The following is a 27,264-nucleotide window of genomic DNA, read 5'->3' as shown; positions in this document are numbered from 1 at the left end:
AAAAGGTCTCAGACCACAGGGTAATTATGCTGGAAGTCAATTATTTTAAAAAATACACAGAAAGTCCTCATCTATTTGAAAAGAAAATGAAAAAGGGCACTTCTAAATAACCCAGGGGTCAAAGAAAAATACTTGACTCAAAATTAGAGAAGAGTCTATCGACATACTAGATAATTATGTATCAAAACACTTCAGTGCAATCAGAGTTTTACTTGGAGAGAATTTCTCTGCCTCAAGTGTCTATGCTGGAAGTCATCAATGCAAGAATCCATCTCAAAAACTTAGAAAAATAAGACCAGTTAAGCCCAAAGAAAATAATAACAGAAATTAATGAAATGAGATAAATAATTGCCAGGGAGAGAGTAAAAAGTTGTAAAAGAGTAAAAGTTGACTCTTAGAAAAGTCTAACAGAAATGACATGTTTCACATGAATAATCCTGCAGACATTGCAAAGATCATAAAACAATAATATGAATAACTTTTGGGGCCATAAACTTGAAAATGTGATGAAATGGATAAGCTCTCAAACAAGTAAAAAGGCCTCTTGGGGGAGGGTGGTCTAAGTAGGCACTATACAAAATAATGAGATCTTAGGGTCAGAAATAAGTGAAGTGCTCTCAATATTAAATTTAACACAGTGATTCATACAACAGAATGTTTATACATGGACAGAGTTTAACTATCTAGTGGTAAATAGGTATACAAAGCATTATGTATATGTAAATAGCAAGAAGAAGGAACAAATTAAAGTTGCATGTAACACGATATGTAACTCATGCTGAATAAAAGAAAGCAAAGGAAAATTTATTGTGCCATTATCTGTGCATATGTACAGCATATTTATAGCAAATATAACGGAAACTAAGTCTCAAAAAGGGTTAAAGAAATGGCGAGGAGAGGGGACAAGAAGAGGGAGGGCTTCTCAAGTGCTAAGGCATGTTAGTGTTTAACATTCTTAGGAGTGGGAGAGATGGCATAATGGTTATGCAAAGAGATACTCATACCTAAGGCCCCAACGGCCCAGGTTCAATCCCCAACACCACCACTATGAGTCAGAGCTGAGCAGCGCTCTGGTTTGAAAAAAAAAAATTCACAGGGATGTCCACCTTGACCTAATTCATTCAGTTGGTATCTGGTGCACTTCACTACATACACATTATAGCGCGTGCACACACTCGAGCACAGGAACACACACACACACACGCACAAGCACAAGCACAAGCACACTCGAGCACAGGAACACACACACACACACACGCACACTCGAGCACAGGAACACACACACACACACAAGCACACTCGAGCACAGGAACACACACACACACACGCACACTCGAGCACAGGAACACACACACACACACACAAGCACACTCGAGCACAGGAACACACACACACAAACACACACATGCTAACAGAGTTGCTCAAGGATTACAGCACACAGGACGTAGTTGTTCCTTTTAACTTTTGTAATATTGAGTTAACTTCTTTTAGTTTTCAAATAATACAGAAAACATTTACATTCAGAACCCTTCCACTTAGATTGTTCTCACTAGCTACACAAAAAGTCTAGGCGGTGATGGAGTTAGGAACCGTTTCAAATTGAGTTCTTGATAAACTAGAAAAAACAATAGCAACAACAAAAACCACCTGGAAACTCAACAAAATAACAATCAGAATTTCTTTACTTTTTGCCTCCAGGTCTATCACTGGGGCTCAGTGCTCAAACCCTGGCCTCACTATGTACTATGTGCAGGTCATCAGATGTGCCACTGCCTGGCCTGCAACCAGGATTTCTCCAGAAAATCGCTAAGCTAGAGCCACAATGTTGCACGCTACTATTATTCTATCCTGACTTCCATGGGCAGATGATGTCACCAATGTGTCCCTGAATTTCACCTCTCCAGAGCCCTACCCCAGTAGGGAAAGATAGAAATAGGCTGGGGGTATGGATTGACCTGCTAATGCCCATGTCCAATGCAGAAGCAATGACAGAAGTCAGACTTTCCACCTTCTGTGCCCCCCCCCCCCAAAGAATTCTGGTCCCTACTCCCAGAGGAGGAGAAATGTTAGGGGAAGGTGACCAGAGGGCTCTGAACCCCAATTCCATCAGGACCCAGAGAGAGAAGAGAAAAAAAATGGACACCCAGAAGTAGTAGATATGACTTAGAAAGGAAGAGAAGGCACAATTATAGAAAAATAAGGGCAAGTATATAAAAATAGATACATAGTTATAGAAATAATAGTCAACGCTTATCTGTGACCTTGGGAGGACTACTGCAGTTTCCAGTGGAGAGAATGAAACACGAAACTCTGGTGGTGGGAAAGGTTTGGAAGTGTACCCCTGCTATCTTAAAATCATGCAAATCACATCAAATTGAAAAGCTTCTGCACAGCCAAAGAAACTATCACACAAACAAAGAGACCCCTCACAGAATGGGAGAAGATCTTCACATGACATACATCAGACAAGAGACTAATCACCAAACTATACAGAGAGCTCAGCAAACTTAGCACCAAAAAAGCAAATGACCCCATCCAAAAATGGGCAGAGGTATGAACAAAACATTCACCTCAGAGGAGATCCAAAAGGCTAACAAACATGAAAAACTGCTCTAGGTTGCTGATTGTCACAGAAATGCAAATAAAGACAACATTGAGATACCACCTCACTCCTGTGAGAATGGCATACATCAAAAAGGACAGCAGCAACAAATGCTGGAGAGGCTGTAAGGACAGAGGAAACCCTCTGCACTGCTGGTAGGAATGTAAAATGGTCCAGCCTCTCTGGAGAGCAGTCTGGAGAACTCTCAGAAGGCTAGACATGGACCTTCCATATGACCCAGTAATTCCTCTCCTGGGGATACACCCCAAGGATTCCATAACACCCAACCAAAAAGATCTGTGTACACCTATGTTCATAGCAGCACAATTCATAATAGCTAAAACCTGGAAGCAACCCAGGTGCCCAACACCAGATGAGTGGCTGAGAAAGCTGTGGTATATATACACAATGGAATACTATGCAGCTGTTAAGAACAATGAACCCACCTTCTCTGATCCATCTTGGTCAGAGCTAGAAGGAATTATGTAAGTGAGCTAAATCAGAAAGATAAGGATGAGTATGGGATGATCCCACTCATCAACAGAAGTTGAAAAAGAAGAACAGAAAGGGAAACTCAAAGCAGGATTTGACTAAATCTGGAGTAGGGCACCAAAGTAAAAACCCTGGGGTGAGGGTGGACATTCAATTTCCCAGGGCGGTGGGGGTGGGGGCTGCGGGTTGGGGTTGGGATGGGACACAGTCTTTTGGTGGTGGGAATGGTGTCTATGTACACTCCTATTAATTTGTAGTCATATAAATCACTATTAAATTAATATGAGAGGGGAAAAATTGATTGTATGCCTCAAACTTTTTAAAGCACAGACTGAATCTTTTTAATACATAGGCTTTGATATGTTGACTCTCTCAAAAGTCTAGACCAAGGAGAACAGAAGCAACTGGTGGCACAGCTATATACAAGATGCTGGGTATTATACAGCAAATCCTAACAAAGGGACTTTTCAAAGTTAACCCAATCACCAAATAATATGATGATAACAATAACTATCCATTGTCTTCTTGAACCCTAAGACAGCAGGAACCTCACATTTCCACTACAGAGCCTATATTTTTCCCAGCCCTGGAACCTTAAGGTGGGGCGCACTTTCCTGCATGCTTCTCTCAATTCATATCAAATAATATTACATCCGCTGATCACAACTTAATCAATGCAAAGAGTGCCACCTCAGTATGCTTCACTTCAGACTGTGCCCAGAGACTTCAGGTGTGGAATGACAACCCTTCAGCTTCATTACTTGGGTGAGACCATTTCCTTTCATAGTATTCTCTAATTCCATTTCAGGTGGTTTCACTTCCTAACAAAGTCCCAAAACCTAGATATAGTCCAGGTCCCCTGAGATAGAGCATATGTTCACACATATCCATAAACTAGGGTAAATATATACCTGAAAGCAAAAGTACACAATAGTCTAAAGTGAGTACCCCCCAACACTTCATCTGCACTATTCCAGCCTTTAGGGCCATAATTGTTCAACAATTTGTTTGGTTTTGTATGTTAACTCTCTTTTCAACCACTAGGTTCCAGATGCCAGCAGGATGCCGACCAGACTTCCTTGGACAGACGACCCCACCAATGTGTACTGGAGCTCTGCTTCCCCAGAACCCTGCCCCACTAGGGAAAGAGAGAGGCAGGTTGGGAGTATGGACCGGCCAGTCAATGCCCATGTTCAGCAGGGAAGCAATTACAGAAGCCAGACCTTCCACCTTCTGTACCCCACAATGACCCTGGGTCCATACTCCCAGAGGGTTAAAGGATGGAAAGCTATGAGGGGAGGGGGTGGGTTATGGAGATCTGGTGGTGGGAACTGTGTGGAGTTGTACCCCTCCTACCCTATGGTTTTGTTAATGTCTCCCTTTTTAAATCAATCAATCATGCAAATCATTATTAAATTACTAATAATTGTCTAGGTGGTGAAATATTGTCCTTTAAATTAAGACAGTCAGGCTGTATTCTTTCTTCATATCACAACTACATTTTAGGCTTCACTTGGCATACCCTTCAGAAGGACTACAGAACAATAATACTGTTGCAAAGATTCCTTTGGTTTTAAGACAAGACTTTCTCACTTTGAATCCAGAAGTAATCGACACGAGGTGAGTGCAAATCTGGCCCAAAGGAGTGAAGTTGTGTTTCTCCTAACAATGATTTTGTCTGAACACACAACGTGCCATATTCCAAGAATTCAAATGTTTTTATAATCACCACTTGAGACCCTTATTTGGAGTTGTGTATGATTTCTGACGATCTTGATTACAAGTGGATTTTTTCCAAGAATTCAACTTATTATCTAAATCTCTGGAAGGAGGAAAGCTGGAATGACACATTAAAATGAAGTGGAGATTTCTATGAGGCTTGAGCGCCAGCATCTAAAAGATGCCCTTGCAGGGGGTTGTATTTTTTTTTATTTCTTTATTGGGGAATTAGCGTTTTACATTCGACAGTAAATACAGTAGTTTGTACATGCATAACATTTCCCAGTTTTCCATAAGGGGGTTGTATTGTTATGTGGAAAACTGGGAGATGTTATGCATGTACAAACTATTGTATTTACTGTCGAATGTAAAACCTTAATTCACAATAAAGAAATTTAAAAAAAAGAAAAAGAAAAAGAAATGCCCTTGCAGGAAGGAGCCGGGCAGTGGTGTAGCGGGTTAAGCGAACATCTGTATGACACAGTGCTGCTTAGTCTTGGGCTACCCATACTGTCTTTTTCCTCTTCCAAGGTTTTGATCGAGCATCTAAATCTAAGAATTGCATAAGGTTATGGGTATAAAATTGGAGCTTCCTTTTATATATAAGAAAAATAATCTTCCTGGTGGTCCAGGAGGTGGCACAGTGGATAAAGCATTGTACTCTCAAGCCTGAGGTCCTGAGTTCAATCCCCGGCAGCATATGTACCAGTGTTATATGGCTCTGGCGCCCTCCCTCTCCCTCCCTCCCTCTCTCTCTCTCTCCTTCTCTCTCTTCCTATCCCTCTCATTAACAAATAAATAAAACATTTAAAAAGGAAAAAAAAAGAAAAATAGTCTTCCTGTGCACTTAAATAGACACAGTACTGACAGTTCATTTAGATGAAAATGGTCGTTTCAGCCTCACCCACTGTACTGATCTGGAAATTCCTATTCTAATGAGATGTACTTATTGTACAGCAGGTGCTAAGTAAAGATGCTAAGAGATTTTCAGGTTAGCATCCAAGCAGTCCTGCAGAACTGGCAACTATCTTTCCAAATCCAGCAAAATTCATGAAAGAAGAGAAAAAAAAAAAGTCCCCCCCCCCCACCCCACGCACCCCCCCCCCCAGAGCTTCTCAGATTAAAAGCTAGGAACTGAAGATGGCGCCATGACAAGAGCACCTGCTCCTGGTTGCTGAAGGCTCACTAACTGCCAGGCGGTGAGGTAAGGGCTGCAATTTGGTTTCTCAGCCCTCCAGCTGAGCTGCTTTCCTGCCCAGTTTGCTGAGAATTGCAGGCTTAGCAGCCTCGAGCACCTTCTCCCTTCTCCCTTCTCCCTGGCACAAGTTAATAACTGATTGGGGGGGGGGGGCGTTCATGGAGGTGACTTGTTTCACTCTGGAAAAGAGTTCTTTGTCAGGAGTCGGGTGGTAGTGCAGCGGGTTAAGCGCACATGGCACAAAGTGCAAGGACCGGCATAAGGATCCCGGTTCGAGCCCCCGGCTCCCCACCTGCAGGGGAGTCGCTTCCCAGGCGGCGAAGCAGGTCTGCAGGTGTCTGTCTTTCTCTCCCCCTCTCTGTCTTTCCCTCCTCTCTCCATTTCTCTCTGTCCTATCCAACAACAACGACATCAATAACAACAACAATAAAACAACAAGGGCAACAAAAGGGAATAATAATAAAAAAGAGTTCTTTGTCTAAACCAGCCATGCTAATCCTGCTTCTTATTTCCCAAACCCAACTCTTTTCCCTCCAAGAGGAGATCATGTGACCCAGTCCTGACCAATGAGACCCTGGAAATTTCTAGCTTATTCCTTCCCGATTAGAACGGAAGTGCCATGGGGCAGGCCTCTCCCTCTCTCTGGAGCAACTGTGGAAGAATCCGGGCCCACGGGAGAATAAACATTCTCTCTACATCTCTGCTACTCGGCGGCTACCTGTATGAAGCAACCCTGGACCTTCCCACCTGAGGATACGTGAGAAATATTTAAAAAATGTATTTAAATCAATCCTGACTCACAGAGTTTGCGAAAATGAAATATAAAACGGAGGATGATTTCTGTCAATGCAAGAGTCAGGAAAACAGGGGCAGTATTTACTGCAGGTCAAGAATTATAAAAAGAGGGGCTGGGGGCCGGGTGGTAGCGCAGCAGGTTAAGCGCACATGGCACAACGTGCAAGAACTCGGGTTTGAGTCCCCACCTGCAGGGGGAAAGCTCTGTGAGTGGTGAAGCAGGGCTGCAGGTGTCTCTCTTCCTCCCTATCAACCCCTCCCCTCTCAGTTTCTGGCTGTTTTTATCCAGTAACTAAATAAAGAACATTTAAACAGATTTTTAAAAGAATTATAAAAAGACAAATGAGTTTGCCTTCAACAGTAATACACATAGCAAGACTTTCATAAGCTAACGGTGCTAGATTACATGAATGCTGAGGGGTGGGAATTAGAGAAAGGTAGAACTAAAATCAGACAAGAAAAGACAATCAAGGGAGTGACTTTCGAGTACGTTTCTGTTCAGAGAAGTTATACAGATGAGCAAAACAGTGACAAAACTTTCTTGGCACAAGTCATAGGTCAGGGGCCAGCTGGGAGCAACTTCAACTGGCCCAGAAGGATGTGAAGGGAATGAAAGTCATGAGGGATGACTGGCAAAGTGGTGTGCTGCTTATCGTTCGTCCAGCCAGGTTCAAACTAGGCCCCATCACACTGAAGGCAGCTTTAGTGCTGTGCGGTTGTTTGTTTAATTTTCACTCTCCTTTTCTATCTCCCTATCTGAAAAGAAGTCAGTCTGGAGTGGTGAAGCTCCAGTGGTGGGGGAAAAAAGGGCGACAATGTGGAGACAGAAGTTGGAGGACTTGGGGTTACGGAACATAGAATGATGGGGTCAAAATCACACCCAGGTACTTGTCTAACTGAAAAATATCAAGATGTCAAGGATGAATTTTAGCTTAAATACTAGGGGCGACTTTGACTAAAATAAAACTTCTGAATAGGCTCCTTGCATCTATTAGACACTGTTAGCCTAAAAAATAAATGCTATTTTTAAATACTCAGTAAGGTTCTTTTCCTTTATTTCTGGTAGATACCTGAGGGTGTTATAACTTAATCCCTAGATTCTATCACCCTTTTATTGGAGCTATCCATTCATTCTTTTTTTTTTTTGGCCTCCAGAGTGATATTGCTGGGACTGGGCCTATGCTATGAATCCATTGCTCCTGTGGCCATTTTTTCCATTTTGTTGCTGTTGTCATTCTAATGTTGTTGTTGCTAGATAGGACAGAGAGAAATGGAGAGAGGAAGGGAAGACAGAGAGGGGGAGAGAAAAATAGACACCTGCAGGCCTGCTTCACTGCTTATGAAGCGACCCCCCTGCAGGTGGGGAGCCGGGGTGCTCAAACAGGTATCCTTAACTCCAGTCCTCGCGCTTTGCGCCATGTGTGCTTAACCTGCAGTGCTACTGCCTGGCCCCCTGGAGCTATTTATTATTTAAAATTTTGGTCTTCATATCCATTTAACACTTGAATCTTAAAAAGCCTAACTAACAGTCGAAAAACAAACATCTGGATGAACTCCTTGCTTCAGTCTTTTGGACACTTTGCTTCTTGGTAAGTCATCAGTATTTTGATAGTTGGAGCAATAACAGGAAATGATCTGTTAAAACCTGGATCTTCAACTACAGAGGAATGCCCAGGGTGAAGAAAAGAACTGGTCTCACAAGAATCTATAAAACAATTTGGGGAATTATTTCTAAGACCACAGGGAGAGTCTTGTAACCGGCTCTCAATGTCAGAAAAACAAACTCGGTCGAAGAACATCTTTGGGCAAAGCACTGAACTGCTCCCCTAGAGAGCTCAGCAGAACAGTCAGAAATGACAACAGCTGAGCAGATAAATTCTGGAGTCCCCCTCACACATGATACTCAATGCCACACCCTGAAATACAAAGTCACTATGAAAAAGTTTAATAAGCAGGTAGAACATTTCTCAGCTGGTCTGATGATAATGCTGCTTTTATTTCCAGAGCAGCCAGTCTGTTTCTGTTCACCGCAGACAAGAGAGCTAGGACTCCCCGTTCCAGAGAGCGATGGCATTTCCACATAGAAATGGAAAACAGATAGGGTTATAGCACTAAGAAAGCACTGAACTTTTCACATGCGTTTGTCATGGGTTCTAGACCTTTTCTTCGATTTATGGTAGAGATTCTCCTAAAGTTTGTAGTCTATAGCTGTGTCCTATTAATAGCATTAATAATAACCAAAGGTGACTAGTTACTGAATCCCCGTGGCTTTTTCTCCTCCACCCTCTTCCTCTCTCACAAGGCTTTCTGGGTACTAGTGTGAGGAAAATGGTAAACCATGAAACACAGTTTCTTTGAGGAAGGCAGGCAAGTCGCACTGTGCAGTGTAGCTTTCCAAACGCCTTTCTCTAGAGTACCATAGAAAAAGTGGGCCAAGTGAAGACAGTATGGGCAGAGAGTAATCTTGCTTCAAAAGCTCCATAAAGTGAAAATGTCCACATAGAACCACAACTGCAGAGTACTGTTTTCCCCTAAAACTTTAACCTAACTTGCTCTGTCATTTACAAAGGTAATTAATTAGAGGGTGGGGGAGATAGCACAGTGGTTATGCAAACACTTCCTTGCCTGAGGCTCTAAGGTTCTAGGTTCAATCCCCCATTCTACCATAAGCCAGGGCTGAGCAGTGCTCTGGTTAAAAATTAAAATTAAAGTGGTCTGGGAGGTGGTGCAGTGGATAAAGCATTGGATTCTCAAGCATGAGGTTGAGAGTTTGATCACTGGCAGCACATGTACCAGAGTGATGTCTGTCTGTCTCTCTCTCCCTCTCTCCTCCTATCCTTCTCACTAGTAAATAAATTTAAAAAAACAAATTAAAATAAACAAGGTAATTAGTGAAATAAACTAATAATCTAGAGTTCAATTATAATGAGATATTATACGCCAATAATACTTCATTAAGAATCTTAGGGCCAAGCGGCGGTGGCGCAAATGGTTAAGCACACACATTAAAGTGCACAAGAACCTGGGTTCAAGCCCCTGGTCCCCACCTACAGGGGGAAAGCTTCAAGAATGGTGAAGCAGGGCTACAGGTGTCTGTCTCTCTCTTAATTTCTCTCTGTCTCTATCCAATAATTAAAAAAAAGATTCTTAGGACAGTAGCAACTTTCTAAAAAACACTAGAAACATCAAATATTTATATTTGATTCATCAAACGTTATGTTCATAAAGACTTATAGTGCAATTTACTAATCTGTGCTAAACTGGTCATAATGGTTAAAGGAAGGCACTGTGTCTAAAATTACTTCTTCAGATTTGTGCATTACCCATTGCAAACTTTCAAATGTAAGTAAATGTATAAAATTTCACTTAATGGGCCAAGTGGTGGCTCACCTGCTTAAGTGCACACATTACAGTGTGCAAGGACCTGAGTTCAAGCCCCTAGTCCCTACCTTCAGGGGGAAAGCTTCATAAGCGGTGAAGGAGGTCTGCAGGTATCTCTCTTTCACTCTCCCTCCCACTCCCTTCTAAGTTTCTCTGTTTCTATCCAATAAAATAAATGAAATGAAATAAATAAAATAGTTCAAAGACAAATCTATAACAATTTAAAAATATAAAAAAACTTCACTTGATGCTGAACACAAGAAATCATCTGTTTCTTATTAATTGTTGTACTACTGAATTCAAGAGTAGTAGGCTTGAAAAGTGGATAGCTACAAAACAGTTATATGTTGAAAGTGGTCAAGTGCAAATAGCTATATGCAGCTGACGTTACACATAGTCTTTCTCCCCAAAATTCCACCTCCTCCACAATGTTTTAGCTTTACCTCCTTCCTCCTGAAAAGGAAGCTTGCTGAAGAGGAAGTAAACGCTCTCTTCTCTACAATTTCATTCATTAGAGATCTTAACCATTTAATTTCTTTCTTTTTTAAAGACAGTTTTTTTATTATCTTTATTTATTGCATAGAGATAGGCAGAAATTGAGAGGGTAGGGGGAGACAAGAGAGGGAGGGAGACAGAGAGACACCTGCAGCCCTGCTTCACTATTTGCAAAAGTGTTTCCCCTGGCAGGTCGGGATGAGGACTCAAACCCGACTCCTTGAGCACTATAACATGTGCGCTCAACCAGGTGCACCACCACTGGCCCCCTACCATTCTAGTTTCTGATTTGGATAGTCAGAGAGCTCTTAATTCCCTCTTTTAGACTGTAAACTGGAAAGCAAACCCGCATCAGATTTATCTTGTTTCCCCCATTATGCTGAATTCAACACCCAACATCTGTTAGTATTTTTAGCGTGGTGTGTTTATTAGTGTCCAGTGAACTTTACTTTAGATTTATCTTTATCTCTTTTTTTTTAATTTTTTTATATTTATTTTATTTATTCCCTTTTGTTGCCCTTGTTGTTTTATTGTTGTAGTTATTATTGTTGTTGTTGTTGTTGGATAGCACAGAGAGAAATGGAGAGAGGAGGGGAAGACAGAGAGGGGGAGAGAAAGATAGACACCTGCAGACCTGCTTCACTGCCTGTGAAGCGACTCCCCTGCAGGTGGGGAGCCGGGGTTCGAACCGGGATCCTTATGCCAGTCCTTGTGCTTTGCGCCACCTGCGCTTAACCCGCTGCGCTACAGCCCGACTCCCTTCTCTTTATCTTTTTAAAAACATTTTTATTATATTTATTTATTGGATAGAGACAGAACTCAAGAGGGGAGGGGGAGATAGAGATGGGGAGATACAGAGAGACACCTGAAGCTCTGCTTCACCACTCAAAAAGCTTTCCCCCTGCAGGTACAGGGACCAGGGACTCGAACCTGGGTCCCTGAGCATTGTAATATGTGCACTAAGCCAGGTGTGCCACCACCTGGCCCCACTGCTATACTTTAAACTCCCACAGCTTTATAGTCTCTTGTGACAATGTCTTCAGCTAACAAATTAATATTGATAGTGGCTTAGGTTACATGTGAAATTAAAATGTTTAACTTTATAACTGCATCATTTTTTCAGTACTCAAAAAAGTACACTGCTTGTAAATGAGTGTACTGGACTGTTGTTTTCTCCAGGCTGGCTTCACGGGTGGGTAACAGATGACCAGAAACACACGGCTGAGCTGAGAACACAGTTTTATCTTTATGCACGAGCAGGCAAACAGTCCAACACCTAATCACCACACAGATCTGTCCTGCATCTTTCTCCTCCTGTGGCAGCCGCAGGAACTCAGGAAGTATGTAGGGTAGGGGGCGGGGAGAAGGGAGAAGCGCGAAACTAGCAAGGGCTAAACCAAATCTCCCAGAGGTGGGGGGAGTGAGACCAAACCAATGTAACAGAAAAGACCATGTAAATAGACCACAATGTCAAGCAATGTAATAAAAGCAGAACTAGATCCCAGAAACAGAACTAGAAGCATGCCAACAATTCCCCCTTTTCTTTTTAACTAATTGACCACAGTATCAGGAGTGTGGGATGAACAGAAACCTATATCGTACAGGCATTTTTAAAAAAGAAACTGGCACAAACATGGAGGAACAAGTAAGCGAGCTACAAGAACCAGTGTGCTGCCAAGGGAAGGCCTGAGGGGGACGTTTCTTGCCTCTGTGGGCAAGACTTTATCAAGCTAAAGGACCTTTCTTGCCTCTGTGGGCATTACCTAGCATGGGGGGGGGTATGGCCTATAGAGTCCCACGGCAGCTGGCTGCAGTCAAGTCTTTGAGAAACCCAGCAGCATAAAGGGAAGCTGCAAATTTTGTGCAAAGTGTCCAAGAGGTGTACCAGTGAGTCCGATAGAAATGCCAGTCCAAAGCAGACGTCCACAGAAGAATGCCAGGGGGTGGAACGTTGCATGAGGAAGGTCAGCTGCTGGAATTCCGCTTTTCTGTAGAGAACTTGACAGCTGCAATTTATTTACTTATGAAACAAAACTTATAGCAGGTTATAAGTTTACCACAATTGATAACTCCATGATTATAATTGGTTTAAGTATCTTTATAAATTTGGAAGGTCTTTTTCGTTTCATTTTAAGGCTCCTAACCAATCTAAGCGCAATAAAATGTGATAAGTCAAAGAAACACTGCTAGAGCCTCAGGCATGAGAATCATTAGCATAACCATCGTGCAATCTAATTGAGAAGCTATTTGAGAGCTTCACATATCAACATCTTCTTTAACCTTTTGTTACACCCATTCAAGATGGAGACATACCCTAAGTGTGCACAGGTTTTTTAGACCAACTTAGTTAAAATGTATTGATTTTTAACTAATTTTTACCTCAGACTTTAAATGTAAATTAATTTTACCTTTATGAGAATTATGTTGAAAACATTTTTCATTTAACTTTGCCTGGTAAGAATGTAGCCTTAAATTTACGTTTCTAACCTTAAAGTTAATGTTTACCAAACTTCAAACACACACATAAACATGGTCTTCAATACACAAGGAGAAAAACTTTTGTTATGAAGACATGTCATTTTAAACACAAATTTAGATCTATACTGTCTTAGTTGTCCGGGGGGTGCGTTGTCCAGCGGTGGCCTCTTGTGCAACTTCAGCTCCAGGAATTGTAGGTTGCGATCTCTGCAGGGATCTCTGCGTCTTCTAGCTCCTCTGACTTCAGAGCTGAGCTGGGGATCTCGGCCAGGGGGCCCAGTCCCGGCAGGGAGCCCACGGTCTCCAGGTGGTCCGGGATCTGCCCAGACCTCATAGCAGGAGGGCGGGTGGGCCGGCTGTGCAGAAGGCGCGGGCCAAGGTGCCCCAGGGTGGTGGCCAGGATGGGCTGCACCCCTGCCCGCCTTGTCTGCTGCCCTGCTCCCAGCAGCCGAGCAGCGTGGAGGGAGCCCACGCCCAATGCCCCGTGCCACGCGGCGGAGAGCCGGCTCCTGCAGGCGGGCGGAAAGCAGTGTGTGGCCCAGAGAGAAATGTTCCAGAAACAGAAAAACAGTCTCATGAAGAAAGGGCAGAGGCCTTTGGAAACCTCTTCACAGGCAGAAAAGCAGCCCATAATGGATAGGCAGCCAAAGTCTTTACTTATCTGGGGGTGCCAGGTTAGGTCCCACGGTGAGTGTCCTGTGTTGTTTTCTCCGGGCTGGCTTCATTGGCGGGTAACAGATGACCAGAAACACACGGCTGAGCTGAGAACACAGTTTTATCTTTATGCACGAGCAGGCAAACACTCCAACACCTAATCACCACACAGATCTGTCCTGCATCTTTCTCCTCCTGTGGCAGCCGCAGGAACTCAGGAAGTACGTATCATAGTTGACAAAACGTTGGACTCTCACACGTGAGCTCCTGAGTTCAGTCCCCGGCACTGTATGTGTCCACATGATGCTGTTTCTCTCCTTCCTTTCCCCTTAATACATATTAAAACAAGGAGTCAGACAGGGTGCACTTGTTTTTCCCTTTGTAGGATTTTTTTTTTTTGAGCCAGCTTTTATTTATTTCTTGTATTTGAAGTATTCTTTGATGATTTTTTGGCCTCTTTTTTTTTCAGATAAACTTGTTTTATATATTCTCCTGTTGCTAAGTATTCGAGACATTTCCAGCTTTGAATTTTTATTAGTAAAACTACTGTGATGATTAATGTACAAGTCTTTGAAGACATAAGCTTTTTCTTTTTGGTAAACACCCAAGAATAGAATGGATGGGTCACAGGAAATGCTTACTTGATATTTTTAAAAATTAGGAAAATGAAATAATTAAAAGAAAAAAAAATACCAGTCGGGGGTCAGGCGGTGGCGCAGTGGGTTAAGCGCATGTGGCGTAAAGCACAGGGACCGGCGTAAGGATCCCGGTTCGAGCCCCCGGCTCCCCACCTGCAGCGGAGTCGCTTCACAGGCGGTGAAGCAGATCTGCAGGTGTCTATCTTTCTCTCCCCCCTGTCTTCCCCTCCTCTCTCCATTTCTCTCTGTCCTATCCAACAACGAACAACATCAACAATGGCAATGATAATAACCACAATGAGGCTACAACAACAAGGGCAACAAAAGGGGGAAAAAATGGCCTCCAGGAGCGTTGGATTCATGGTGCAGGCACCGAGCCCAGCAATAACCCTTGAGGGGAAAAAAAAAATACCAGTCTTCTAACAGCTATTGTTTTCTTTATTATTATTTTTATACCAGAGCACTGATCAGCTCTGGTTTATGGTGGTGCAGGGGATTGAACCTGGGACTTTGGGGTCTCAGGCATGACAGTCTCTCTCTCTCTCTTTTTTTTTTTTTAACCAGAGCACTGTCCAGCTCTGGCTTATGGTGGTGCGGGGGATTAAACCAGGAACTTTAGAGCCTCAGTCATGTGAATCTGTTTGCATAGCCATTATGCTATCTATCCCTGCTCTAACCGTTATTTCGTCACCATCAGTGAGGTCCAGCTCCTCTATATCTTTGGGAATACCCGTAAACATCTTTTTTATTTCAGTCATTCTAATGTCTTGGAATGGTATTTCACTGTGGTTTTAAAAAGTAACATTCTCTTTTTAATCAGTATTTTCTAGTTAATAATGTCAGATGTTTTAGTGCAGTTTCATATCTCTTCAAATGCTATGTTATCACACCATACCCACCAGGAAATCACCAAGACTCACTGTGGTTTTAATTTGCATTGCACTAGTGCCTAATGAAGCCGAGTCCTGTGTCTTCCTTGGTGAAATGCTGTTCAATATTTTTTTCGTTTTTAAATTGTACTATCTTCTTACTGCTGATTTGTAAGAATTATAAATATAGGAGTCGGGTGGTGGTGCACACAACTGAACATACACATTACAATGCCCAAGGGCCTGTGTTCAAGTCCCCAGTCCCCACCTGCAGGGGGAAACTTTGTAAGCAGTGAAGCAGTGCTGCAGGCCTGTCCCTCCCCTCCCCTCCCTCCTTCCCCACTTCTCCTTTGCCTCCCAAGTTTTCCCTGTCTCTAGCCAACAAATAATCTTAATTTTTTAAAAAAGTGTTCAGCACATCAATCTTTTGCTGAATGTGTAACTTATACTTTTAAAAGACAAATAAATTGTTTTAGATAAGTACAGCTTGTTAAGATCCATTTGCACATTCAAAATTTAAAAACTCTCCTAACAAAGGAAATATTACCTCTCTAGTGCTCAGATACTAAAATTTCCCCTGCTCAATAAGATGGACAGAAAGCAAGCATATAAAAAAGAGGTAAAGTGGGGGGTTGGGCAGTGGTACACCCTGTTTAAGCACACATATCATCATATACAAGGACCCAGGTTCAGGCCCCCGCTCCCCACCTGTAGCAGGGATGCTTCATGAGCAATGAAGCAGGTCTGCAGGTATCTGTCTTTTTCTCTACCTATCGCCCTTGCCCTTTCGATTTCTCTCTGTCCCGTTAAATGAAAAATTTTTTTATTATTGTAATATTTATTTATTCCCTTTTGTTGCCCTTATTTTATTATTGCAGTTATTATTGTTGTCATTGTTGGATAGGACAGAGAGAAATGGAGAGAGGAGGGGAAGACAGAGAGGGGGAGAGAAAGACAGACACCTGCAGACCTGCTTCACCACCTGTGAAGCGACTCTCCTGCAGGTGGAGAGCCGGGGGCTCGAACTAGGATCCTTCTACCAGTCCTTGCGCTTTGCGCCACGTGCATTTAACCTACTACACTACGGCCCGACTCCCCTAAATATTTTTTTAAAAATGGCTGCTGGAAGTGATGGATTTGTAGTGCTGGCACCAAGTCCCAGTGACAAACCTGGTGGCAATATACTACTACTAATAATAATAATTAATAATAACAATAATATAAAAACAGAGAAAGGTAAGAGAAGTAGGAAATAATGATTTTCTCAAAATTCTTCCTAAATCTTCCTTATTTTAGGGAACTCAGCAAACTGTAAGTACTAGGAAATAACAGACATATAAATGATATTGGGTCTCTTGCTTTTGTCTGAAAATTCAACTGGAGGTGATTTTTAAAAATAAGCCAGGCAGCAGAAGCACTGCTGCCAATAAGAGACCTGCACTCGACTCTATTTCTCTTAGACAGAGGCCTTGATTCCTGCATGCATGTTCTCCTTATCAGACTACGCCAATACATCAGTTACAGTCCCTTCTGTGCACTGCTGTTCTTGCCTTGTTTCTCTTCTTTTAATTCCTATCCACATGCTTTCCTTAAATATTCTCTTCCACCATTCTCTCTCTCTCTTTTGCCTGCAGGGTTATCACTGGGGCTCAGTATTGACACTGTGAATTCACCATTCCCAGCGGCCGTTTTTCCCCTTTTATTTGACAGAGCAGAGAGAAACTGAGAAGGAAATGGGGAGATAGGAGGGAGAGAGAAAGACAAGACACCTGGAGATCTGCTTCACCGCTTGTAAAGTGTCCCACTCTGGCACGTGTACTGCCAACAGTTGAACCAAGAACCTCAGGGACCAAAGCCACTGTTCTGCCAGTTTAGAAACTTACCTCCCAATAACATGTAATTACTTTTAAAACTTGAGTATTAAAGATTTCTGTCTACCTAGCAAGGCAAATAAACCAAGAAAGCAGTCCCAAACAAAAGTCAACAGGGGAATGTGAATCCAGCCACTTGGTTCCACCAATTCAAGTTGCTGCCAAGAAAGGAAAAGTTGAGATTATGTCACTGATGTTTCCTGCCCGCCCACCAGATAACAGGTGTAGGGGAGGGCAGACATCCAGAACCGAGTGGACATCTTTGAAACCATGGAGAGAAAACACATTTTAGCACCTATGGAAAATGTTCACATATAAACAACAAGTTCCCACATGCCAGAGTATTCACAAAGCACATTACTCCTTAGACAGTGTCAGTGTCAGACTCAAGTTAGAATGAATTCTTCCACAAGCAGCAAATTACACTGGCAATCACGGGCATAATGTCAGCACGTAGACACCCCCTTTAATCAAAAGTAGTTCATGGAAATACTTACTCCACAGATGAAAATGCTTCTCATCAGAAACCTGATGCTATTTATTCTGACGCTTTTATGTATTCATTTTTTAAAAAATTTTATTTATTTATTGAGAACGGAGAGAGAGAGGGGGAAAGAGCCAGACATCACTCTGGCATATGTGCTGCAGGGGATTGAATTCAGGACCCCATGCTTGAGAGTCTAATGATTTATTCACTGAGCCATCTCCCAGACCACTATTTATTTATTTTTTTTATTGGCATTACCAAGCCTTCACCACTCTGGCTCAACTTTTTTCAGAGGGAAAGGTGGGGGAAGACGCCACAGCACAACTTCCCCTGGTATGCTAAAGCTGGACTTGATCCTGGTTTGTGCCTATAACAAGGTATGCACTCTACCCACTAGCTATTTCTGTGATCTAATACTTTTGTTCTCAAAGGTCCAGTACTAAAAATATACTTCCTGTGGCTTGGGAGGTAGCACAGTGGATAAAGTATCGGACCCTCCAGCGTGAGGTCCAGAGTTCAATGCCCATGAACGCATATGCCAGAGTGATGCTGATTCTCTTTCCGTTTCTCTGGAATGAATAAATAAACCTTTTTTAAAAAAAAAAAAAAATAAGGAAACTCCCTTTGGTAGAAAAACAAAAGAACATTTTCTTTTTACCTGTAAAGATATTACATGTTGATAAAGCAGTTTCGTTCCCATGTGCGCAGTGAGTCTCATCGATGCAGAACAATCACAACAATCACCACCAACAAAAGAATTGTGTCTTAAATTCTTCAGTTTGGCTGGTTCTCTTTTGATTAACAGGAAATTTAATGATTGACTCCAAACCCATTTATAGTAATGCAAAATACGTGAGCTTTATTAAGCAACATAGAAACTAAAGATGATATAACCCAAAAAATTATTTACCAAAATCACAATGAGATACTTTGAAATGAATACGAAGTCGCGAAACAGCTGATACTGAACTGACAGCTCAGCTGCTAGTCGTTCAGTCAAGCTTCCAGGTGTCGTCAGTGCTGACAAGGTGAAACCCAGATGTGACTGATGACGCTGTCCATCCTAAGGTCACCTTATTGAGCGATACATCATGAAGTCGATGGTTGTGCACCTGGGAAATTTACCGATCGAGCTCTCTTCCACTGGGGTGTATATTTTAATTTGTCTCATGTGGGTGTCTCTTCCATTCTGGTGATTAGCTAGGACAGCAATCTGTATCATGAATGTGCGAGTTGGCTTCTTATGATTGTCAGTTAGGGGAACGTGAATCCAGCCACTTGGTTCCACCAATTCAAGTTGCTGCCAAGAAAAGAAAAGTTGAGATTACGTTTCCACCGGGTAAATGTGATTTCTGGTGAGGAATGCATTCTAGGGCTGAGTGGCGATCAGCATCTTGCTACAGAAAGGATGATGATGTGTACACAGCCATTACTAGTTTCTGAGTACCTGGACTGTGGCCCATGTGTATAGTAATTGAACACGGTACATGCATCGTATTAGTAGACAACAGAGATGCATGCTGAGCAGTTATGGAAACTTGCATGATATGCAACACGAGAATCAGACATGCATAAATGGACACATGTGTTTAGTGCATGGATGTCGGCCAGGGAAAAATCATTCTGATACTGGCAGGAACATAACTGAATGCTAAACTTCTGGAATATTTTATTTCAGTATCACATCTTATGGGTTCAAGTACATGTAACAATAAGGTCAAATTCTCCATAAGTAGCCAACATATTAATGCAAGGAAATCAATTATTACGCAAGCGTCAAATGAAGCCTTGCCCTGTGGAAATAGTCATTTATCTAACATGAGTGCAAGCTCAGCCTGAAAGCTGAATGTGTACGATGCTTTTAATTAGAAATGACAAGGACATTTTAAAGATTTTTTTATATTTTAATCAAGAGGACAAGCTGTCTTCCCCTCACAAGGGAAAGAAAGTCGTAAGTCAGGGAGTACAGCGGTAGCGCAGTGGGTTAAGCGCACGTGAAGCAAAGCGCAAGGACCAGTGTAAGGATCCCGGTTCGAGCCCCCAGCTCCCCACCTGCAGGGGAGTCGCTTCACAAATGGTGAAGCAGGTCTGCATGTCTCTATCTTTCTCTCCCCCTCTCTGTCTTCCCCTCCTCTCTCCACTTCTCTTTGTCCTATCCAACAACAACATCAATAACAATAGCAATAATAACTACAACAGTAAAAAAAAAAAAGGAGGAACAAAAAATGGGAAAATAAATAATAAAAAAAAATTTTTAAGTCATAAGTCAAAGCAGGATTTGACTGAATTCGGAGTAGGACACCAAAGTAAAATCCCTGGGTTAAGGGTGAGGGTGTATGTTCGGCTTCATGGAGTGGGCAGGTTGGCGGGGTGGGGGTAGGGGGGGTGGAACAGTCTTTTGGTGGTGGGGATGGTGTTTATGTAACTCCTATTAATCTGTAGTCATATAAATCACTATTTAATATGAGAGGGGAAAATCAATTGAATTTTAAAACTTTTAATGCACAGACCATAGGCTGAGTCTTTGATATGTTGACTCTCTTAAAAGCTTAGACAGGGGGGAACAAAGCAACCGGTGGCACAGCTATATACAAATAATGTCAAAGGACATATATTATGGTGATTTGTGTATAATACAGCAAATCCTAACAAAGGGATTTTTCAATGTTAACCCAATTGACAAATAATGTGATTATAGCAATAACTATCTATTGCCTTCTTAAACCCTAAGACAGCAGAAACCTCCCATTTCCTCTATAGAGCCTATATTTTCCCCAGTCCTGGAACCTCTAGAGTGGGCCTCACTTTCCTGCATGCCTCTCTCAGTTCATACCAAATGACATCACATCTGCTGATCCCAACCTAACCAACGCAACGAGTACCACCTCAGCATGCTTCACTGCAGACTGGGTCCAGAGACGTCAGGCATGGAATGTCAACCCTTCAGCCTCATTACTCGGGTGAGAACTTTCCTTTCATAGGATTCTCTAATTCCATCCCAGGTGGTTCACTTCCCAACAAAGTCTCAAAACCTAGATATAGACCAGGTCCCATGAGATAGGGCATATGTAGCCATAAATTCACATGTAATCATAAATTAGGGCAAAATATATACCTGAAAGCAAAAGTACACAATAGTCTACAGTGAGTCAGTATGAAGTTCATAATGAAATAGTGTTTACTTAGACTTAGATACCCTCCTCCCTATTTCCTATTAATTAAAATTTTTTAAAAAGCTGTAAGTCAAAAGATAAATCTGAGATTGTAAAAATTTTCTAAAATTATAAGGTCACTTTTAAGATAACAGTCTTTTTTAAACTATCGAACACATAGAACTATGGGTTAATCTTAACAACACAATCAAAAGGCAGAAAAGAACAAAGACTCTAACTATGATTTCCAAGTTATTCTAGGAAAATAATTAAGTGTGGTCTGGGAGGTGGCGCAGTAGATAAAGCATTGACTCTCAAGCATGAGGTCCTGAGTTCAGTCGCCAGCAGCCTGTGTACCAGAGTGACGTCTGGTTCTCCACCCCCACCTTCTGTCTTCTTCATGCATCACAAAGGAAATAAAAGTAAAGAAGGAGAATAAGTGACTGCCACCATCTCTTTTTTCTTTCCCTCCCCTCACCCTTTCTTTTTCTATTTCCCCCACACTTTATTCTTTCTCTTCTTGCTCTTTCTTTATTCTCCCTCCCTCTCTCTCTCTCTTTGAGAAGGAGAAATGGAGTAAGTAGAACTTGAGTCACAACCCAGTTCTGTAAATGGACTTCCTCATCCTTATGATTTTCTTAATGACGTTTCCTCTCCCCTAGTTCACTTGATCGGAAAAACTATAGTTGATCATACAAAGAGCATACACACGTGTGTTGATCGACTGCTTATATTATCGCAAAGTTTCTGGTCAATTGCAGGCTATTTTTTAGGTAAGTTTGGGGTTTTTCAACTATATGGAGGCGGTGGTTGGTTGCCTTCAAACTCATGCTGTTCAAGGCTCAAACTACAAAGAGATTGGATAAACTATCCCAATATCCCTTCTGGCTCTGACACCACATAATTCTAGTTTCAAAAGGCCTAACCCGCAGAATGGCCCCAGACAAGTCAGCATCTTTCCCCACAGTCCATGCACATGCTAACTCACAAGGAACTTTGCAGATGTGAGCAAGCTGGACATCTTGAAATAGGTGGGCCGGATGTAATCACAAGTGTTCTTAGAAGACAACTATGGAAGAGACAGAGGGGAAAGAGATAGTGAAGACGGGAGCAGGCGGTGTGGCCTGGGAGGTGGCGCAGTGGCTAAATGGCGGGACTCTCAAGCGCGAGGCCCTGGGTTCCATCCCTGTCACATGTACCAGAGTGAAGTCTGGGTCTTTCTCTCTCTCTCCTCCTATCTTTCTCATTAATAAATTAATTTTGAAAAAAATGGGAGCAGAGGCTGGAGTAATGTGGCCACAAGCCAAGAAAAGCCAGCTGCCTTTAGACTTCAGGAAAGATTCCAAAGAACTTTTATGACTCAACAGAAGAGAGTGACTTGCTAGCACTCCGATTTTATAATCTTTTAAAAATTTACTTATTTATTTATGCCCTCAACTTGGATCAACAATGGTAGAGAATGTTCCATCCTCTATGCTACATCTGAGGAAGTTGGGTCCTGAAATTGGGGCAGCTCGGAACGTCTCTACTTATGACCACAGAATGTGAGCTCAGATCTACAGGGATGCAGAGGTCACATAGGCTCCTCAGCTGAATATGGGTCCCAGATCACATCAAATCGATAGTTTACAGTCAACAATATTTATACACCTTTCCCATATTTGGGAGCTACTCTCTTCCCTGATCCAGCTTTCTGGTCCTTTTCCCAGCCATGACATCATCTCCCCAGACAATAATTAGGATCCAACTGCATATCAGATTTCAGGCTCAGGCAAAAACAAACAAACAAAAACACTAGTATAGCCACATGCCCTTTGGAATATAACTAAAATATGCCTACTAGCTATCTACAAAATGGAGGGTCCCCCAACTCTTCATCTGCACTACTCCAGCCTTTAGGTCCATGATTGGTCAACAATTTGCTTGGCTTTGTATGTTAACTCTCTTTTCAAGCACCAGGTTCCAGATGCTAACATGATAACGATCAGACTTCCCTGGACAAACGACCCCACCAATGTGTGCTGGAGCTCCGCTTCCCCAGAGCCCTTCCTCACTAGGGAAAGAGAAAGACAGGCTGGGAGTATGGATCGACCTATCAACGTCCATGTTCAGCGGGGAAGCACTTATAGAAGCCAGACCTTCAACCTTCTGCATCCCACAATGACCCTGGGTCCATGCTCCCAGAGGGTTAAAGAATAGGAAAGCTGTCAGGGGAGGGGATGGGATACAGAGTTCTGGTGGTGGTAATTGTGTGAAGTTGTACCCCTCTTATGCTTTGTTTAGTCAATGTTTCCTTTTTATAAATAAAAATTTAAATTAAAGCACAATAACCGGTGTAAGGATCCTGATTTGAGCCCCCCGGCTCCCCACCTGAAGGGGAGTCGCTTCATAGGCAGTGAAGCAGGTCTGCAGGTGTCTCTCTCTCTCCCCCTCTGTCTTCCCCTCCTCTCTCCATTTCTCTCTGTCTTATCCAACAACAACAACATCAATAATAATTACAACAATAAAAGAACAGCAAAGGCAACAATAAGGATTAGATAAATAAATATTTTTAATTTAAAAAATTAATTAAAAATTATTTATTTCCTTTTTGTTGCCCTTAGTTATTTTATTGTTGTAGTTATTATTGTTGTTGTTATAGATGTCATCATTGTTGGATAGGGCAGAGAGAAATCAAGAGAGGAGGGGAAGACAGAGAGGGGGAGAGAAAGACAGATACCTGCAGACCTGCTTCACCACCTGTGAAGCGACTCCCCTGCTTCAACCTGGATCCTTGCGCCAGTCCTTGTGCTTTGTGCCACTTGTGCTTAACCCGCTGTGCTACCGCCCAACTCCCAAAATCTTTTTGTTTTTGTTTTGTCATCACTAGGACTTCGCCACTCTGGTCCCACTTTTTTGCTTCAGTGCCGTGGCATTCCCACGTGAATCTGGGTCAAGAAAGGCAGGCACCCCCCCAGGTGAGCTATCTTGCCAGTGCCATGCACCCTGGTGTTGATCTTATACCCATGCTGGAATTCTAGTCTCTTAAAGTGTAAGAAAAGAAATGGGGGGGGGGGGGACGCGTCGGGCGGTAGCACAGCAGGTTAAGTGCACGTGGCGCAAAGCGCAAGGATCGGCTCCTCTCTCCAATCTCTCTCTGTCCTATCCAACAACAACGACATCAATAACAACGATAATAATGACCACAACAATGGTAAAACAATCAGGGTAACAAAAGGGAAAAAATGGCGTCCAGGAGCAGTGTATCATGGTGCAGGCATTAAGCCCTGGCAATAACCCTGGAGGCAAAAAAAAAAGAACAGAAATGTGGGGGCAGAAATGAAGGTCTCTCTCTCTCTCCCCCCCCCAGCCCTCTCTTTTTCTAAATACATTTTTGTTTATTATTGAATAGAGACAGAGAAATTGAGAGGGGAGAGGGAGATAAGCAGGGAAAGAGACACGGAGACACCTGCAGTCTGGCTTCACCACTTGTGTAGCTCCCCCTACAGGTAGGGTCATGGGCCAGCAAAAGTTCCCTAGCTGAAATATGTAAGTAACTACTCAAACCAAAGTTATGTGTGACCTCGACAGAAACAGACACATGCAGCCCACAATATACACACATGGACACTAAATGCTCCTCTGCTCATAGGTAACTCAGTATAGCAGGTAAACTAGCAAGTACACACCAACAGATAAATATACTGGAAGGATTTCACAAAATGGAATGTCATACAGCAACGAGAGAGAGAGAGAGAGAGAGCGAGCAATCTACAAATACTCAACTACAGAGATGATTCTTACAAATAGGCTGAATGAAAAAATCCAGACATATATGCAATGTGATTCCATCTTAAAAAAAAAAAAAGTAAAACTCAAAATGAAAGGAAAAAAAAAAACAGGGGATGGACTATGGTGCATTGAGTGCATAGAAGACAATGCACAGGGACTCAGGTTCAAGCCCCTGATGCCCACAGTGGGTGAAGCGGCTGTAGGTATCCCTCTCCCTCCCTCGGTATCCCCCTTCCTCTCACTATCTCTCTGACTTTATCAAATAAAGTCTGGTGAGGGCCAAGGAGTTATCTTTGGTACGCAACAGACTTGCATACCAGAAGTCCCAGGTTCAATTCCCGGCAGCACCAACAGCCAGAGCTAAGCAGTGCTCTGGTAAACAAATAATCAAACAAACAAAAACAGATGAAAGTAATCAACGCCGTTAGAGGTTAGCTTGTTAGTCATCTCTGGTTAGAAAGTGAGCAACGAAACAGCAAGAGAATTTCTGGATCTTCATCTGGTTGCTGGTTACACAGTTTGTGGAACACTAGAGGGTCTTCCACTCACAATACACAGACATGTATCAATTATAAAATTAAAAGTGAAATGAAAGCAGGATCCAGTTTTTCTTGCTGTCATGCCGCGCCTGTCACCTCTGGAGCAGCTACAAGCATCGTGTTCTCATACGGTGCCATCCGCAGAGTCTCTCTCCTCTTAAAATAGTGGAGGAAAGCATTCTCCAGAAGCTACTGCAGTCCCCAGTCCCCAGTCTGCATCACAGGTCTGAAGGGGAAGTTGCAAGTGGAGAGTCAGGCACTTTCTATCTTTATGGAGGGCAGTAGTGCTGTGCAACTCAGGCATCCAAGTTCGACATCCTCGAGGAAACACTCACGAAAGACATGTCTCTGATATCTGATTACTGTAAAAAATGGCGACTAATCCCTAGCACTGCAAAAACGGTATCATCTGTTTTCCATCTACACCATGCCTCGGCCTCGCGTGAGCTTAATGTGCAGCTTGGCGATACGAGAATCCGGCATGAAGCCCAGCCAGTCTATCTTGGCGTTACTCTCGATCGCACCCTGTCATTTCACGAACATCTCATAAAAACTGCAGCAAAGGTGGGCGCGAGGAATAACATCATTGCAAGACTGGCCAGCTCCTCATGGGGCGCGAGTGCTTCCACACTACGATCATCCTCTCTGGCATTCTGCTACTCCACTGCAGAATACTGTGCCCCAGTATGGTTCCGTAGCCCCCATGTCCACTTGGTCGATTCCAAATTATATTCCTCCATGAGGATAATTTCTGGAACCATCCGTTCCACCCCGGTTCCATGGCTGCCAGTTCTTAGCAACATCGCCCCGCCAGATATTCGTCGGGATGCGGCATCATCTAAGTTCATTTCCCACGTCTACGCTCGACCGGACCTGCCAATATACGCGGAGATCTTTGCCCACCCTGTCCAACACTTGACGTCTCGTCACCCAATCTGGTCCCCTACGCCTACACTGAACTTCTCTGTTCCAGTCTCTTGGAAACAGAGTTGGCAGTCAGCTGAGGTAAAGAACAAACACCTCATCACAGACCCCTGCAAGCGTCCACCCGGCTTTGACCTAGCACGTTATGATCGGGCCCTCCTCAATCGCTATCGAACAGGCCATGGCCGGTGCGCCGCTATGTTCCATCGCTGGGGAGCCAGAGACGACCCGAACTGCCCCTGTGGCTCCAGACAGACTATGACCCACACAGTCAACGACTGCCACCTCTCCAGATTCAAAGGAGGTCTCGAAACTTGACATCAGGCTCCACCTGACGCTGTTGACTGGCTGCGGAAGAAGGGCAAAGGCTAGAGGAAGAAGAAGGCAGTAGTCTCTGGTGGTGAGGAAGACAGATGGAGGCCAACTGTGCAGGTAACCCAAAGCTCTATATCCCAGGGTCATGGTGAGCAGCTTCTTCTTCTTCTTTTTTTTAATATTTATTTATTTTCCCTTTTGTTGCCCCTTTTTATTGTTGTGGTTATTATTGTTATTTTTCATTGTTGTTGTAGTTATTATTTGTTGTTGTTATTGATGTCGCCGTTGTTAGGACAGAGAGAAATGGAGAGAGGAGGGGAAGACAGAGAGGGGGAGAGAAAGACAGACACCTGCAGACCTGCTTCACCGCTTGTGAAGCGACCCCCCTGCAGGTGGGGAGCTGGGGGCTCAAACTGGGATCCTTTCGCCCGTCCTTGCGCTTTGCCACCTGCGCTTAATCCACTGCACTACTTACTGCCTGACTCCCGGTGAACAGCTTCTTAACTAGTCTTGCCTTAGACATGTTCTGCTTCCCCCCAGCTCCCACCCAATTAGCAGCAGAGTCATCTGATGACAGGAAGCTGTCAAACCCTCGTCAGTGTCCCCTTACAGCGATGATAAGCTCCCACGCCTTCCCACGGCTGACCAGACCCTGCATGACCTGGGCTCTGCTTACCTATTCAGCCTTATCGCTAGTGATTCTCTGCCTGCATTTCAGCAGCACAACTGCAATAATCCAAAAAGCAACTTGAGACCGTGCAGGAAATTGATTCTGGGGCGGGGGTAGATAGCATAATGGTTATACAAAGAGACTCTCATGCCTGAGGCTCCAAAGTCCCAGGTTCAACCCCCCACACCACCATAAACCAGAGTTGAACAGTGCT

The 27,264-nt window shown here is 43.1% G+C and overlaps 1 protein-coding gene across 6 annotated transcripts in view; it reads right to left on the bottom strand.

Annotated features, from left to right (window-relative positions):
* The window catches only part of ANAPC10 (anaphase promoting complex subunit 10), a 139,884-nt gene that overhangs the window by 48,549 nt on the left and 64,071 nt on the right, over positions 1-27,264 (bottom strand). For 2 of the 6 annotated variants that reach the window (XM_060179020.1, XM_007528277.3), the window contains one exon: positions 18,287-18,979. The exons of 1 other annotated variant lie outside the window; for it this stretch is intronic. In XM_060179020.1, coding sequence (XP_060035003.1) covers positions 18,749-18,979 — 231 coding nt within the window. In that variant the 3' untranslated portion in view covers positions 18,287-18,748. Of the gene's footprint in view, positions 1-13,672; positions 14,143-18,286; positions 18,980-27,264 lie in introns of those variants that run through there. 3 more of the 6 variants (XM_060179021.1, XM_007528283.3, XR_009546392.1) reach the window with 3 other exon arrangements.

The sequence above is a fragment of the Erinaceus europaeus genome, chromosome 19 (assembly GCF_950295315.1).
Source record: "Erinaceus europaeus chromosome 19, mEriEur2.1, whole genome shotgun sequence".
Taxonomy (NCBI): domain Eukaryota; kingdom Metazoa; phylum Chordata; class Mammalia; order Eulipotyphla; family Erinaceidae; genus Erinaceus; species Erinaceus europaeus.
This window is presented reverse-complemented; position numbering and strand designations above follow the sequence as displayed.